This window comes from Schistocerca serialis, chromosome 2 (genome assembly GCF_023864345.2).
Source record: "Schistocerca serialis cubense isolate TAMUIC-IGC-003099 chromosome 2, iqSchSeri2.2, whole genome shotgun sequence".
NCBI lineage: Eukaryota > Metazoa > Arthropoda > Insecta > Orthoptera > Acrididae > Schistocerca > Schistocerca serialis.
The window spans coordinates 905,934,422-905,949,168 of NC_064639.1; the positions used below are offsets into that span (position 1 = coordinate 905,934,422).

At 42.2% G+C, this 14,747-nt stretch overlaps 1 protein-coding gene across 1 annotated transcript in view; it reads left to right on the plus strand.

Annotated features, from left to right (window-relative positions):
* LOC126456507 (galactosylgalactosylxylosylprotein 3-beta-glucuronosyltransferase P-like) overlaps window positions 1–14,747 on the plus strand; it is a 216,155-nt gene that overhangs the window by 182,047 nt on the left and 19,361 nt on the right. The window contains exons 5-6 of the mRNA XM_050092257.1: window positions 13,425–13,601; window positions 13,860–13,973. Coding sequence (XP_049948214.1) covers window positions 13,425–13,601; window positions 13,860–13,973 — 291 coding nt within the window. The remainder of the gene's footprint in view (window positions 1–13,424; window positions 13,602–13,859; window positions 13,974–14,747) is intronic.

A 14,747-nucleotide genomic window follows, 5' to 3' on the forward strand; every position in this document is an offset into this window, starting at 1 on the left:
ACTCCTCCACGATGGCAGCTCAGTGGGGCCGTGCATTATCATTTATCAGGAGGAAGGTGGGACCCACTGCACTCCAGAGACGGAGGACATACTCTGTCAAAGACATGCAGGGGTGTACGTGCACCAATCATAATCCCACATCACACCATCAAACCACGACCTCCGTACAGGTCCTTTTCAAGGACATCAAGGGGTTGGTATCTGGTTCCTGATTCACGCCAGATGAAAACCCGGCAATCATTGTTTAGACTATACCTGGACTCGACCGTGAACATAATCTGGGACCACTGTTCCAGTGACCATGTACTGTGTTCTTGACACCAGGCTCTACGGGCTTTCCTGTGACCAGGGGTCAGTGGAATGCACCTTGCAGGTCTCCGGGTGAATAAACCATGTCTGGAGACAACTGTTCCAGTGGCTGCGGTAAGGTCCCGAGCAAGGCTACCTGCAGTACTCCGTGGCCGTCTGCGGGCACTGATGGTGAGATATCGGTCTTCTTGTGGTGTTGTACACTATGGACGTCCCGTACTGTGGCGCCTGGACACTTTTCCTGTCTGCTGGAATCGCTGCCATAATCCTGAGATCACACTTTGTGGCATAGAAGGGCCCGTGCTACGACCTGCTGTGTTTGACCAGCCGCCAGTCGCCCTTGTATTCTACCCCTCACAACGTCATCAATATGTGTTCTTTGCGCCATTTTCAACACACACTCACCATTAGCACGTCTGAAAACGTCTGCACACTTACTCGCTGAACCGTACTGTGTCATGCACCAACTCACCTCGGCGTGTGTGGACTGCTGCCAGCGCCACCGTGCGACGACCGCAGGTCAAATGCGCAGCATGGTCATACCCCGAGGTGATTTAAACCCGCAAACCGCCCACCAGAGCGTTGTTTCACCATGTATCAGCATTATCCTTAATTTATGAGCGTGAGTGTATATTAACGATCTAAGAGACAATTTGAGTAGCCTTCTTAGATTGTTTGCAGATGATGCTGTCATTTACCGTCTTGTAAAGTCATCAGATGACCAAATGAATTGCAAAATGATTTAGATAAGATATCTGTATGGTTCGAAAAGTGGCAATTGACCCTGAATAAAGAAAAGTGTGAAGTTATTCACATGAGTACTAAAGGAAATCTGCTGAATTTCGATTATGCAATAAGTCACACAAATCTGAAGGCTGTAAATTCAACTAAATATTTAGCGATTACAGTTACAAATAACCTAAATTGGAACGGTCACATAGATAATGTTGTGGGTAGACCAAACCAAAGACTGCGATTTATTGGCAGAACACTGAGAAGGTGCAACAGGTCTACCAAAGAGACTACGCTTGTCCGCCCTCTTCTGGAGTATTACTGTGCTGTGTGGGATCCGCGTCAGGTTGGACTGACGGATGACATCGAAAAAGTACAAAGAAGGGCACCTCGCAGCTCGTTTTGTACTATCGCGAAATTGAGGAGATAGTGCCACAGATATGATACGTGAACTGGAGTGGCAATCATTAAAACAAAGGCGTTTTTCGTTGCTACGGGCTCTTCTCATGAAATTTCAATCACCAGTTTTCTCTTTCGATTGCGAAACATTCCGTTGGCACCCTCCTACATAGGGAGAAATGATCATCAAGATAAAATAAGAGAAATCAGGTTTCGCACAGAAAAATGTAAGTCTCGTTTTCCCCGCCCACCGTTCTAGAGTGGAACGGTAGAGAAACAGCTTGAAGGTGGTTGATTGAACCCTCTGCCAGGCACTTTAATGTGAATATCAGAGTTATCACATAGATGTAGATGAAAAGAGGTTCACTGGTTTTAATAAAAGGAACATGGAGAATCACCACATCAAATGGGTTTACTACGTACTGTGAAAAGAATCACTGAAATATCTGTGTTAAGCAAGACTTTTCTTACACCAGCTGTTGTGCAGCTGTATGATTCCTATCTACTGCTATTCTGTAATCACTGACTGGGGAATCGTGTCAGCATTAATGTTGTGTAAACAGAGTACATGACTACTGCCTTCGTTCTAAGTCTTGTCTCGTTCAACACATTTGCTTTGACTGCGCCTAACGAGGAAAACGTGGCTAGTGACATCACCCGATTTCCCAGAAACTTCCGTGAGTGACAGAGGTGTCAAGATAAGCGAACGCGTTTCTCGTTTTATCAGTAGATACTCGACCATTTCTGAAAAAAAGCGAAGGTCAGAATTTTCCGATGTATTTTCCTGCACTTTGTGTGCATTTTACCGTGCACTGTCGTCCGACGAAGTGCTGGCACCGTGGTTAGCGTCGTGTTTATTTTTTTTAAAAAAATTGCACTTTCTGTTCGAAACCTGACTATTACTTTTATGTTAGTTTTTCTTTTACATTGTTACTTTCATTATACTATTACTTTTATTTTTGTTTTTAATTTGTATACCTACGTCTATAGAAGATTACTACACGAATGTTTTCCAATGTATATTGATATAGCGTTGTCCTTAGTCCTTATTCGTCTACCAACTTTATGTTAGATGAATGAACTAAAGAAAAAAGAAGAAATCTAGCTAAAATTGTTTTCGGTGAAATTTCTGTCGTGTAACCAGATTCATAATAAATTGCAAGCTCCAGTTTTCGGGAAAGTAATGCGTTATGCATGGTTTTCCGCGAAATTATTGCCAGTGGACGAAATCTTCAGCAATGTCAACGGCGTTTCTTTCCCGAGTGAGAAGAAACGTCACTGTTGCAAACTTATCTTTGCGCGATGCTCGTGATGTTCAGAATATCTGTGTTTCGAATGTTTCTAGGATCGGTATCATCCAAGGGAAAACACCAAATCTTCCTGAAGAATAAACATATCAATATAATATGAGGATTAATATAAGAACTGATATAAGAATGAAATATCAGAATATGAGAATTAGAAAAGATTGTAACCCCAAAACACACCATACAGCCACATATACAATAAATGTATGACACTTGTTTGAAATCTGCTTGTAATTATACAATTACTATAACGCCCTTGCATCTTCCAATTTGATAAGAAACGCTCATGTGGTGACCTTCTACGGATATGGGTAGATAAATGAATAGAATAAAAATAACATAAAATAAATAAAAACAATAATCGGCTGTCGAACACTGGGCGCAAAATTAAGAAGGCACGACGTTCACCACAGAGACGCCATTTCGTCTTAGCGTATCATGCAGTAAAAGGTACAAAAATTACCTCGACAACTTTGACCGTCTTTTTTTCCAAAAAAGCTCGAGTATCTACAGATAAGTTGAGGCATGCGCTCGCTTGTTTTGACTCCCCTTCCACAGAGTAACGTTCCTGGAAAACCGCATGATGGCAGTTGGCGTGTTCATCTCGTATCTTGACGAAACAGTCGGTGAGCTCAAATGGTTCAAATGCGTCTGAGCACTATGGGATTTAACATCTGAGGTCATCAGTCCCCTAGAACTTAGAACTACTTAAACCTAACTAACCTAAGGACATCACACATATCCATGCCCGAGGCAGGATTCGAAACTGCGACCGTAGCAGCAGCGCGGTTCCGAACTCAAGCGCCTAGAACCGCTCGGCCACAGCGGCCGGCTGTTAAGGACGGGAAGAAAGCCAATGTGCACTCCGTCTACATACCGGGGGGAGTCAAACAAGATGTAGAAAGGATCCTTCCGGATGCCATGAAGGGTACAGGGTGCTGCCAACTGCAGGTGGTGGCTCTATAGATCGGAAGAGATTCTCTCTGGTTTCCGGCGGCTATCTGGTGAAGACTGCCAGTCTTGCTTGCTAGGTGAAGGCAGAGCTCACCATCTGCAGCATCGTCGACAGGACCGATTGCGGACCTTTGGTACAGAGCCGAGTGGAGGGGCCTGAATCAGAGGCTCAGACGGTTCTGCGACCGTGTAGGCTGCAGATTCCTCAACTTGCGCCATAGGTTGGTGGGGTTTCAGGTTCCGCTAAATAGGTCAGGTGTCCACTACACACAGGAGGCGGCTACACGGGTACATCTACATCTACATACATACTCCGCAATCCACCATACGGTGCGTGGCGGAGGATAGCTCGTACCACAACTAGCATCTTCTCTCCCTGTTCCACTCTCAAACATAACGAGGCAAAAATGACTGCCTATATGCCCCTGTACGAGCCCTAGTCTCTCTTATCTTATCTTTGTGGTCTTTCAGCGATAAGTTGGCGGCAGTAAAATTGTACTGCAGTCAGCCTCAAATGCTGGTTCTCTAAATTTCCTCAGTAGCGATTCACGAAAAGAACGCCTCCTTTCCTCTAGAGACTCCCACCCGAGTTCCTGAAGCATTTCGCGAGATGATCAAAACTACCAGTAACAAATCTAGCAGCCCGCCTCTGATTTGCTTTATGTCCTCCCTCAATCCGACCTGATAGGGATCCAAAACGCTCGAGCAGTACTCAAGAATAGGTCGTATTAGTGTTTTATAAGCGGTCTCCTTTACAGATGAACCACATCTTCCCAAAATTCTACCAATGAACCGAAGACAACTATCCGCCTTCCTCACAACTGCCATTACATGCTTGTCCCACTTCATATCGCTCTGCAATGTTACGCCCAGATATTTAATCGACGTGACTGTGTCAAGCGCTACACTTATAATGGAGTATTCAGACATTACAGGATTCTTTTTCCTATTCATCTGCATTAATTTACATTTATCTATATTTAGAGTCAGCTGCCATTCTTTACACCACTCACAAATCGTGTCCATGTCATCTTGTATCCTCCTACAGTCACTCAATGACGACACCTTCCCGTACACCACAGTATCATCAGCAAACAGCTGCACATTGCTATCCACGCTATCCAAAAGATCATTTATGTAGATAGAAAACAACAGCGGACCTACCACACTTCCCTGGGGCACTCCAGATGATACCCTCACCTCCGGTGAACACTCACCATCGAGGACAACGTACTGGGTTCTATTACTTAAGAAGCCTTCGAGCCACTCACATACTTGGGAACCAATACCATATGGTCGTACCTTAGTTAGGAGTCTGCAGTGGGGCACCGAGTCAAACGCTTTTCGGAAGTCAAGGAATACGGCATCCGTCTGATACCCTTCATCCATGGTTCTCAAGATATCAAGTGAAAAAAGGGCGAGTTGCGTTTCGCAGGAGCGATGCTTTCTAAAGCCGTGTTGATGCATTGACAGCAACTTCTCTGTCTCAAGGAAATTCATTATATTCGAACTGAGAATATGTTCGAGATGTTAAGGATATTGGTCTGTAATTTTGAGGATCCGTCGTTCTACCCTTCTTATATACAGGCGTCACCTGCACTTTTTTCCAGTCGCTCGGGACTTTACGTTTGGCAAGAGTGGGGCTGTATGGCGTGGACTGGGCGGTTTTTCAGGACTCCAGTTTGAAAGGGTACAGGGCAAAGAAAAGACGAGAATTGACCAAGCAACCGTCGGTATTGTAGTTGTAAATTCTCGTAGCTGTGTTGGAAAAGTACCAGAGCTTCAAGCGGTGATAGAAAGCACTGAATCTGAAATCGTTATAGGAACAGAAAGCTGGCTAAAGCGGGAGATAAATTCTGCCGAAATTTTTACAGAGGCGCAAACCGTGTTCAGAAAGGACAGATTAAATAAAGTAGGCGGTGGTGTGTTTGTGTCTGTTGGTAGTTGTTTATCTTGTAGTGAAGTTGAAATAGTTAATTCCTGCGAATTACTATGGGTAGAGGCTATACTCAAAAGCCGTACCAAAATAATAATTGGCTCCTTCTACCGACCCGCCGACTCAGATGATATAATAGCTGAACGGTTCAAACAAAACTTTAATCTCATTACAAATAAGTACCCCACTCAAACAGTTATAATTGGTGGAGACTTCAATCTACACTCGATTTGTTGGCGAAAATACATGTTCAAAGCCGGTGGTACACAGAAAACATCTTCCAAAATTGTACTAAATGCTTTCTCTGAGAATTACTTTGAACAATTAGTTCATGAGCCCACACGAATTGTAAATGGTTGCAAAAACACACTTGACCTCTTAGCCACAAATAACCCTGATCTAATAAGAGAGCATCATGACGAATACAGGGATTAATGAACACAAGGTCATTGTCGCAAGGCTCAAAACTGTATCAACCGAAATCACTAAAAATAAACGCAAAATATATCTATTTAAAACAGCAGATAAAAATTCGCTTGATGCCTTCCTATGAGAGAGTTTCTATTCCTTCCAAGCTAATTACGTAAGTGTAGACCATGTATGACTCAAATTCAAAGATATGCTATCGACAGCAAAAGATAGATTCATACCGCATTAGTTATTGATAGACAGGACTGATCCACCATGGTACACAAAACACGTCAGAACACTGTTGCAGAAGCAGCGAAAAAATCATGCCAAATTCAGAAGAATGCAAAATCTCTGAGACTGTTTAAGTTTCACGGAAGCTCGAAATTTGACTTTTTAATAGTTTCCACAATGAAACATTGTCTCAAAATATGGTAGAAAACCCAAAGAGATTCTGGTCGTATGTAAAGTACACCATTGGCAAAAAACAGTCAATACCGTCACTGCGCGATAACGATAGCGATAAAAATGTTACCGATGATGGTGCCAAGAAAGCGGAGTTACTAAGTATAGTTTTCCGTAATTCCTTCACGAAAGAAGACGAAGTAAATATTCAAGAATTCGAAACCATTACAGCCGTTAGTATGACTGACATAAAAGTAGATATCTTAGGTGTTGCGAAATAGTTCAAATCACTTAAGAAAGGCAAGTCTTCCGGTTCAGATGGTATACCAATCAGGTTCCTTTCAGAGTATGCAGACACAATAGCGCCTTTCTTAGCAATCATATACAACCGCTTACGTGACGAAAGGTCTGTTCCTAAAGACTGGAAAGTAGCACAGGTAACACCAATATTCAAGAAAGGAAATAGGAGTAACCCACTGAATAACAGACCCATATCACTGACCTCAATTTGCAATAGGATTTTGGAGTATGTACTGTACTAGAACATTATGAATCACCTTGAAGAAAATGACTTGTTGATACATAACCAAAACGAATTCAGAAAATATCGTTCTTGTGCAACGCAGCTAGCTCTTTATTCCCATGAAGTAATGAGTGCTGTCGACAAGGGATCTCAGATCGCTTTCATATTCCTAGATTTCCAGAAGGCTTTTGATACCGTTCCTCACAAGCGACTATTAATCAAATTGCGTGTATATGGAGCATCGTCTCAGTTGTGTGACTGGATTCGTGATTTCCTTTCAGAGAGGTCACAGTTCGTAGTGGTAGACGGGAAATCATGGAGTAGAACGTAAGTGATATCTGGCGTTCCGCAAGGTAGTGTCATAGGCCCTCTGCTGTTCCTGATTTACATAAATGATCTAGGTGATAATCTGAGCAGCCCCCTTGGATTGTTTGCAGATGACACTGTAATTTTCCGTCTAGTAAAATCATCAGACGATCAATTCCAATCACAAAATGATCTAGAGAGAATTTCTGTATGGTGCGAAAAGTGGCAATTAGCACTAAACAAAGAAAAGTGCGAGGTCATCTACATGGGTAATAAAAGAAATTCCATAAATTTAGGGTATATGATAAATCGCACAAACATAAGGACTGTCAATTCGACTAAATACCTAGGGATTATAATTACGAGTGACTTAAATTCGAAAGGCCACGTAGATAATATTGTGGGGAACGCGAAACAAAGACTGCGCTTTGTTGGCAGAACACTTAGAAGATGCGACAAACCCACTAAAGAGACAGCTTACATTACACTTGTCCGTCCTTTGCTGGAATATTGCTGCTCGGTGTGGGATCCTTACCAGGTAGGATTGACGGAGGACATTGAAAAAGTGCAAAGAAGGGCAGCACGTTTCGTGTTATAGCGCAGTAGGGGTGAGAGTGTCACTGATATGTTACGCGAGTTGGGGTGGCAGTCACTGAAAAAAAGGCGGTTTTCTTTGCGACGAGATCTATTTACGAAAATTCAATCACCATCTTTCTCTTCCGAATGCGAAAATATTTTGTTGACACCCACCTACGTAGGGAGAAATGATCATTACGATAAAATAAGAGAAATCAGAGCTCGAACGGAAAGATTTAGGTGTTCCTTTTCCCCATGCGCCATTCGAGAGTGGAATGGTAGAGAAGTAGTATGAAAATGGTTCGATGAACCCTCTGCCAGGTACTTAAGTGTGAATTGAAGAGTAACCATGTAGATGTAGTTGGTTTAATTTCGATTACTGAGAGAAAAATTCATTTCTTAGCCTCCTTTCTTTATACAACAAAGTTGCCCACTGCACCTACAATGATCGTACCGATTCTTAAATAAACGAGAAAACTTTTGCCCTAGAATTAGTCATTACTGAAAAAAATGGAATGCGCTACGACCACGTGGGGTGGAAACGTGTTAGTGATCTGTTGTTATTCATCTGTGTCTGACTCATTCCTCATACAATTCTAGCACGTGCTTTCTTTTTTCAAGTTAAGAATTCAAATGAGTAAGTATATTCCATAGAGTCAATAATTTATTACTTAATGCGTCACTCTGCGCAAAAGACAATTGTCCAGCATTAGGGATAATATTCAGACGAACTATGGTTCCGTAAACACACTGTCAGTGAAACAAAATGAAATAACCAGCTTCCGGCGGCTATCTGATTTGGTGAAGACTGCCAGTCTCGCTAGCGGGATGAAAGCAGAGCTCACCATCTGCAGCATCGTCGACAGGACTGACTGCGGACCTTTGGTACAGAGCCGAGTGGAGGGTCTGAATCAGAGGCTGAGACGGTTCTGCGACCGTGTGGGCTGCAGATTCCTCGACTTGCGCCATAGGGTGGTGGGGTTTCGGGTTCCGCTGGATAGGTCAGGAGTCCACTACACGCAACAAGCGGCTACACGGGTAGCAGGGGTTGTGTGGCGTGGGCTGGGCGGTTTTTTTTAGGTTAGATGGCCTTGGGCAAGTACAGAAAGGGCAACAGCCTCAACGGGTGCGGGGCAAAGTCAGGACATGCGGGGACCAAGCAGCAATCGGTATTGTAATTGTCAACTGTCGAAGCTGCGTTGGTAAAGTACCGGAAGTTCAAGCGCTGATAGAAAGCACCGAAGCTGAAATCGTTATAGGCACAGAAAGCTGGCTTAAGCCAGAGATAAATTCTGCCGAAGTTTTTACAAAGGTACAGACGGTGTTTAGAAAGGATAGATTGCATGCAACCGGTGGTGGAGTGTTCGTCGCTGTTAGTAGTAGTTTATCCTGTAGTGAAGTAGAAGTGGATAGTTCCTGTGAATTATTATGGGTGGAGGTTACACTCAACAACCGAACTAGGTTAATAATTGGCTCCTTTTACCGACCTCCCGACTCAGCAGCATTAGTGGCAGAACAACTGAGAGAAAATTTGGAATACATTTCACATAAATTTTCTCAGCATGTTATAGTCTTAGGTGGAGATTTCAATTTACCAGATATAGACTAGGACACTCAGATGTTTAGGACGGGTGGTAGGGACAGAGCATCGAGTGACATTATACTGAGTGCACTATCCGAAAATTACCTCGAGCAATTAAACAGAGAACCGACTCGTGGAGATAACATCTTGGACCTACTGATAACAAACAGACCCGAACCTTTCGACTCTGTATGTACAGAACAGGGAATCAGTGATCATAAGGCCGTTGCAGCATCCCTGAATATGGAAGTTAATAGGAATATAAAAAAAGGGAGGAAGGTTTATCTGTTTAGCAAGAGTAATAGAAGGCAGATTTCAGACTACCTAACAGATCAAAACGAAAATTTCTGTTCCGACACTGACAATGTTGAGTGTGTATGGAAAAAGTTCAAGGCAATCGTAAAATGCGTTTTAGACAGGTACGTGCCGAGTAAAACTGTGAGGGACGGGAAAACCCCACCGTGGTACAACAACAAAGTTAGGAAACTACTGCGAAAGCAAAGAGAGCTCCACTCCAAGTTTAAACGCAGCCAAAACCTCTCAGACAAACAGAAGCTAAACGATGTCAACGTTAGCGTAAGGAGGGCTATGCGTGAAGCGTTCATTGAATTCGAAAGTAAAATTCTATGTACCGACTTGACAGAAAATCCTAGGAAGTTCTGGTCTTACGTTAAATCAGTAAGTGGCTCGAAACAGCATATCCAGACACTACGGGATGATGATGGCATTGAAACAGAGGATGACACGCGTAAAGCTGAAATACTAAACACCTTTTTCCAAAGCTGTTTCACAGAGGAAGACCGCACTGCAGTTCCTTCTCTAAATCCTCGCACAAACGAAAAAATGGCTGACATCGAAATAAGTGTCCAAGGAATAGAAAAGCAACTGGAATCACTCAATAGAGGAAAGTCCACTGGACCTGACGGGATACCAATTCGATTCTACACAGAGTACGCGAAAGAACTTGCCCCCCTTCTAACAGCCGTGTACCGCAAGTCTCTAGAGGAACGGAGGGTTCCAAATGATTGGAAAAGAGCACAGATAGTCCCAGTCTTCAAGAAGGGTCGTCGAGCAGATGCGCAAAACTATAGACCTATATCTCTGACGTCGATCTGTTGTAGAATTTTAGAACATGTGTTTTGCTCGAGTATCATGTCATTTCTGGAAACCCAGAATCTACTATGTAGGAATCAACATGGATTCCGGAAACAGCGATCGTGTGAGACCCAACTCGCTTTATTTGTTCATGAGACCCAGAAAATATTAGATACAGGCTCCCAGGTAGATGCTATTTTTCTTGACTTCCGGAAGGCGTTCGATACAGTTCCGCACTGTCGCCTGATAAACAAAGTAAGAGCCTACGGAATATCAGACCAGCTGTGTGGCTGGATTGAAGAGTTTTTAGCAAACAGAACACAGCATGTTGTTATCAATGGAAAGACGTCTACAGACGTTAAAGTAACCTCTGGCGTGCCACAGGGGAGTGTTATGGGATCATTGCTTTTCACAATATATATAAATGACCTAGTAGATAGTGTCGGAAGTTCCATGCGGCTTTTCGCGGATGATGCTGTAGTATACAGAGAAGTTGCAGCATTAGAAAATCGTAGCGAAATGCAGGAAGATCTGCAGCGGATAGGCACTTGGTGCAGGGAGTGGCAACTGACCCTTAACATAGACAAATGTAATGTATTGCGAATACATAGAAAGAAGGATCCTTTATTGTATGATTATATGATAACGGAACAAACACTGGTAGCAGTTACTTCTGTAAAGTATCTGGGAGTATGCGTGCGGAACGATTTGAAGTGCAATGATCATATAAAATTAATTGTTGGTAAGGCGGGTACCAGGTTGAGATTCATTGGGAGAGTGCTTAGAAAATGTAGTCCATCAACAAAGGAGGTGGCTTACAAAACACTCGTTCGACCTATACTTGAGTATTGCTCATCAGTGTGGGATCCGTACCAGATCGGTTTGACGGAGGAGATAGAGAAGATCCAAAGAAGAGCGGCGCGTTTCGTCACAGGGTTATTTGGTAACCGTGATAGCGTTACGGAGATGTTTAATAAACTCAAGTGGCAGACTCTGCAAGAGCGGCGCTCTGCATCGCGATGTAGCTTGCTCGCCAGGTTTCGAGAGGGTGCGTTTCTGGATGAGGTATCGAATATATTGCTTCCCCCTACTTATACCTCCCGAGGAGATCACAAATGTAAAATTAGAGAAATTAGAGCGCGCACGGCGGCTTTCAGACAGTCGTTCTTCCCGCGAACCATACGCGACTGGAACAGGAAAGGGAGGTAATGACAGTGGCACGTAAAGTGCCCTCCGCCACACACCGTTGGGTGGCTTGCGGAGTATCAATGTAGATGTAGATGTAGATGTAGACCAGTGGAGACTTTCACAGCGATAGGTGAAGAAATAATCAGTTATAGAGGAACAAATAATAATAGTAAATTTCAAACCTGATCTTTAAAATTAAGATGTGTAGGCAATGGTTATACCAAAACAGGAGATGCAAACGTAGTTTCTGTTCTCAATAGATGGAAAAATGCAGCTGAGTTGGAAAGTGTTGAACGCTAAATGAGAGGAGATCATCTCCTGGGGGCAAGGTACGTTGAATGTACCAAAAGTTATCATAAAATGTGGAGACCGCGAAATCGGCATTCCTTGAACTCTAAAAATCGAGTTGTATCTGATGTAACAGTTCGTTCATCGACTGGCACAGCTTGGTCACCACGTTGTGCTCAAACCTCACACCAAGGGAGCGATCTGTTCGTAGTAAAATGTACGTTACCAGAAACACCTAAACCTCATAATGATAGAGTTATTGTGATAAGAATTCTTTGAATGCGAGAATGTAAAGGACAACGAACGGTGACAACACTGCGAGGGATACACGTGCGACCAACAACCGTGAAAGCTAGCAAATTTATTCTACCGTTAAGTCTCCTCCTCCTAGAGAGTTTGTCACAAGTAAATGCGAAATCATCACAGGAACATTTACCTCTATTGAACAAAGGAGTATAACAAATCTTATTTTACTTACAAGTTAATTAACCATCGCATACAAATTCCTCAAAATGGATGTAATTAATTAATATGAAAGGACTTATACCATCACGTTTAAGAAAGGGATATCTCATTGAACGCACCTTCACTTGATGTACCCAAGGAATAAGCATACTCATCCATCAAGGTCTACAGCACAACTATACCTAAACACCTGCCCCCGCTCTGTGGTAAGGAGCAGCGCTTGACTCTTTTATTGGCAGAGGCATCGACTCGATTAGGCAAAGAAAACGTACAATGGAGTACAATTTTCCGCATTCTCTCCTTCTGAACGAGCAGGAACAACCACAGTGTCACATGATTCGCTTCATGTTATTCTAAAAAGCATGTTTGGGCCTCAAACCAAGAGGAGAGGAGCATAAATCTGGATGTTAGTGGCAATAGGAAAAAGAAACTTCTCTGATAATTCAAAAATATTCACCCATGCTTCCAACTCAAACGGACAAAGAAGAAAAAGAAAGTAGCAGTAGTCACAGAGAAGAGGCTGCTGGATTCAAGGCAAGAAATTTCCTGAAATCAGTAATTAAGTTTCTTCTTATCTCACCTCTTTTTTTTGCGGAACTGTAACTCACTCTGGACAATTTGGTACCACGTTTGTCCATTTACCACTCTTCGTGCGGTTATTAACATTCTGAAAGTAGCAGTTGTGTAATTTATGGCGAGGTGTTAACCAAAGCAAGACGTACACCTAATGTTATGAGTAACTGAATCATAGCTTACCTAAATTCTCAATCTTTTCTTCAGTGCCTTTACCCCCTCTTCAGCCACAATCTCATTGTTTACACCCTTCTGATCCATTCCTCCACTTGTATCTGACAGTTTCACTTGGTGTGTGTTAGAGACGTCTGATTGTAGTCTAATGATACTTTCTGGGATACAATATTTTCTATAATCAGTGTCTTCTACTTTTTATAGATGCGATCTACTGAGAGAGTAGCAATGTGGCCTGTAGGCTTAGTCACAGATTATGGTATCAGCACACCTGTGGTTGCAGATGGCAAGTTTAAGGGCTTCTATGATGGTTGGATTGGTGGACGCAAGTTTCCTGTTGATATGGCAGGTTTTGCGGTCAGTGTAGAATTCTTGCTGCAGGTAAGGCAAGCTAACATTTCAGTAGCATATAGAGAAAGACAGAAGTGTAATTAATTATTTGTAGCAGCTGTTTTTGGAAACAAAGAAGTTTTTGAGTATACCTGCGGAAGCTAAATTGCTCAAACGTAACTACATCCTGAGAATAAAAAATAATGTTTGTTTTGTTACTTATCTGCTCCACACTTACACATTGTTGTACATATACTACAAGAAATGCTAGAGTATTTGTGTAAAAGTTCTGTAACTTCTCATTTACAGAGACCAAACGCTTCGATGCCATACAAGGTTGGTTTTGAAGAAGATCGTTTTTTGAAAAGTTTGGCGCCATTTGAGCCCCATGAAATAGAACTAAAAGCCAACAACTGCACCAAGGTAACAGAAAAATATTTAACTATCAAATCCAAAATCATGCAGTACACTGTACTGAAGGATGGACAAAAATATGTGTCTTGCATAGGCCTATTTGATACATTAAAGTTTTAGTAATAGAGTCTAAAAAGTTTATTGAAATAATGAACGCTATTAAAATGAGGTGTTTGATATCTTTAAATTATTTATATATCTGTTTTTCAGTTTAAGAGAAGACTTATCTTTCACTCTTTTCGTGTGAAGTGTAATACCCCTTTCTAAAAAAAAAAATAGTTTTTTGTATGTGTGTAAAGATTTCGGGTGTCGATGCAAACGTCAGAGATATCGTGCGTAAATACTCGTGTAAGAGAAGAAGGTGCAGCCTTCAAATCTTTTTAGACAGTTGCTAGGAGAAGCCTGTGTCTTCCCATTTGTTTTTCCTACTCCAGTTGTTATAATGTAAGCATCGTGGGCTGTAGTTGTGAATGACTTCTAATGTAAGGAACTGATTCTGAGCTACCTACCTATTGTATCATTATTACATCCACCAGATCACATGTTTGTGCCAATACTTATTGTGTTAAATGTTATGGTTCTCAGCTTTTATCGCGGGGAGGAAACAACATTTCGATGTGCCACCAATACGCCACTGGCGTGATTTTATTAATAAGCCATAATGTTAATTCTTGTTTATCACACGACCAGTACCTGCAGTCATTCAGAGAAGAAGTCTGAAAGTTTGTAATCTATCATAACAACATATAGTGGTTAGCAATTCACACTATGCAATTTAAATTT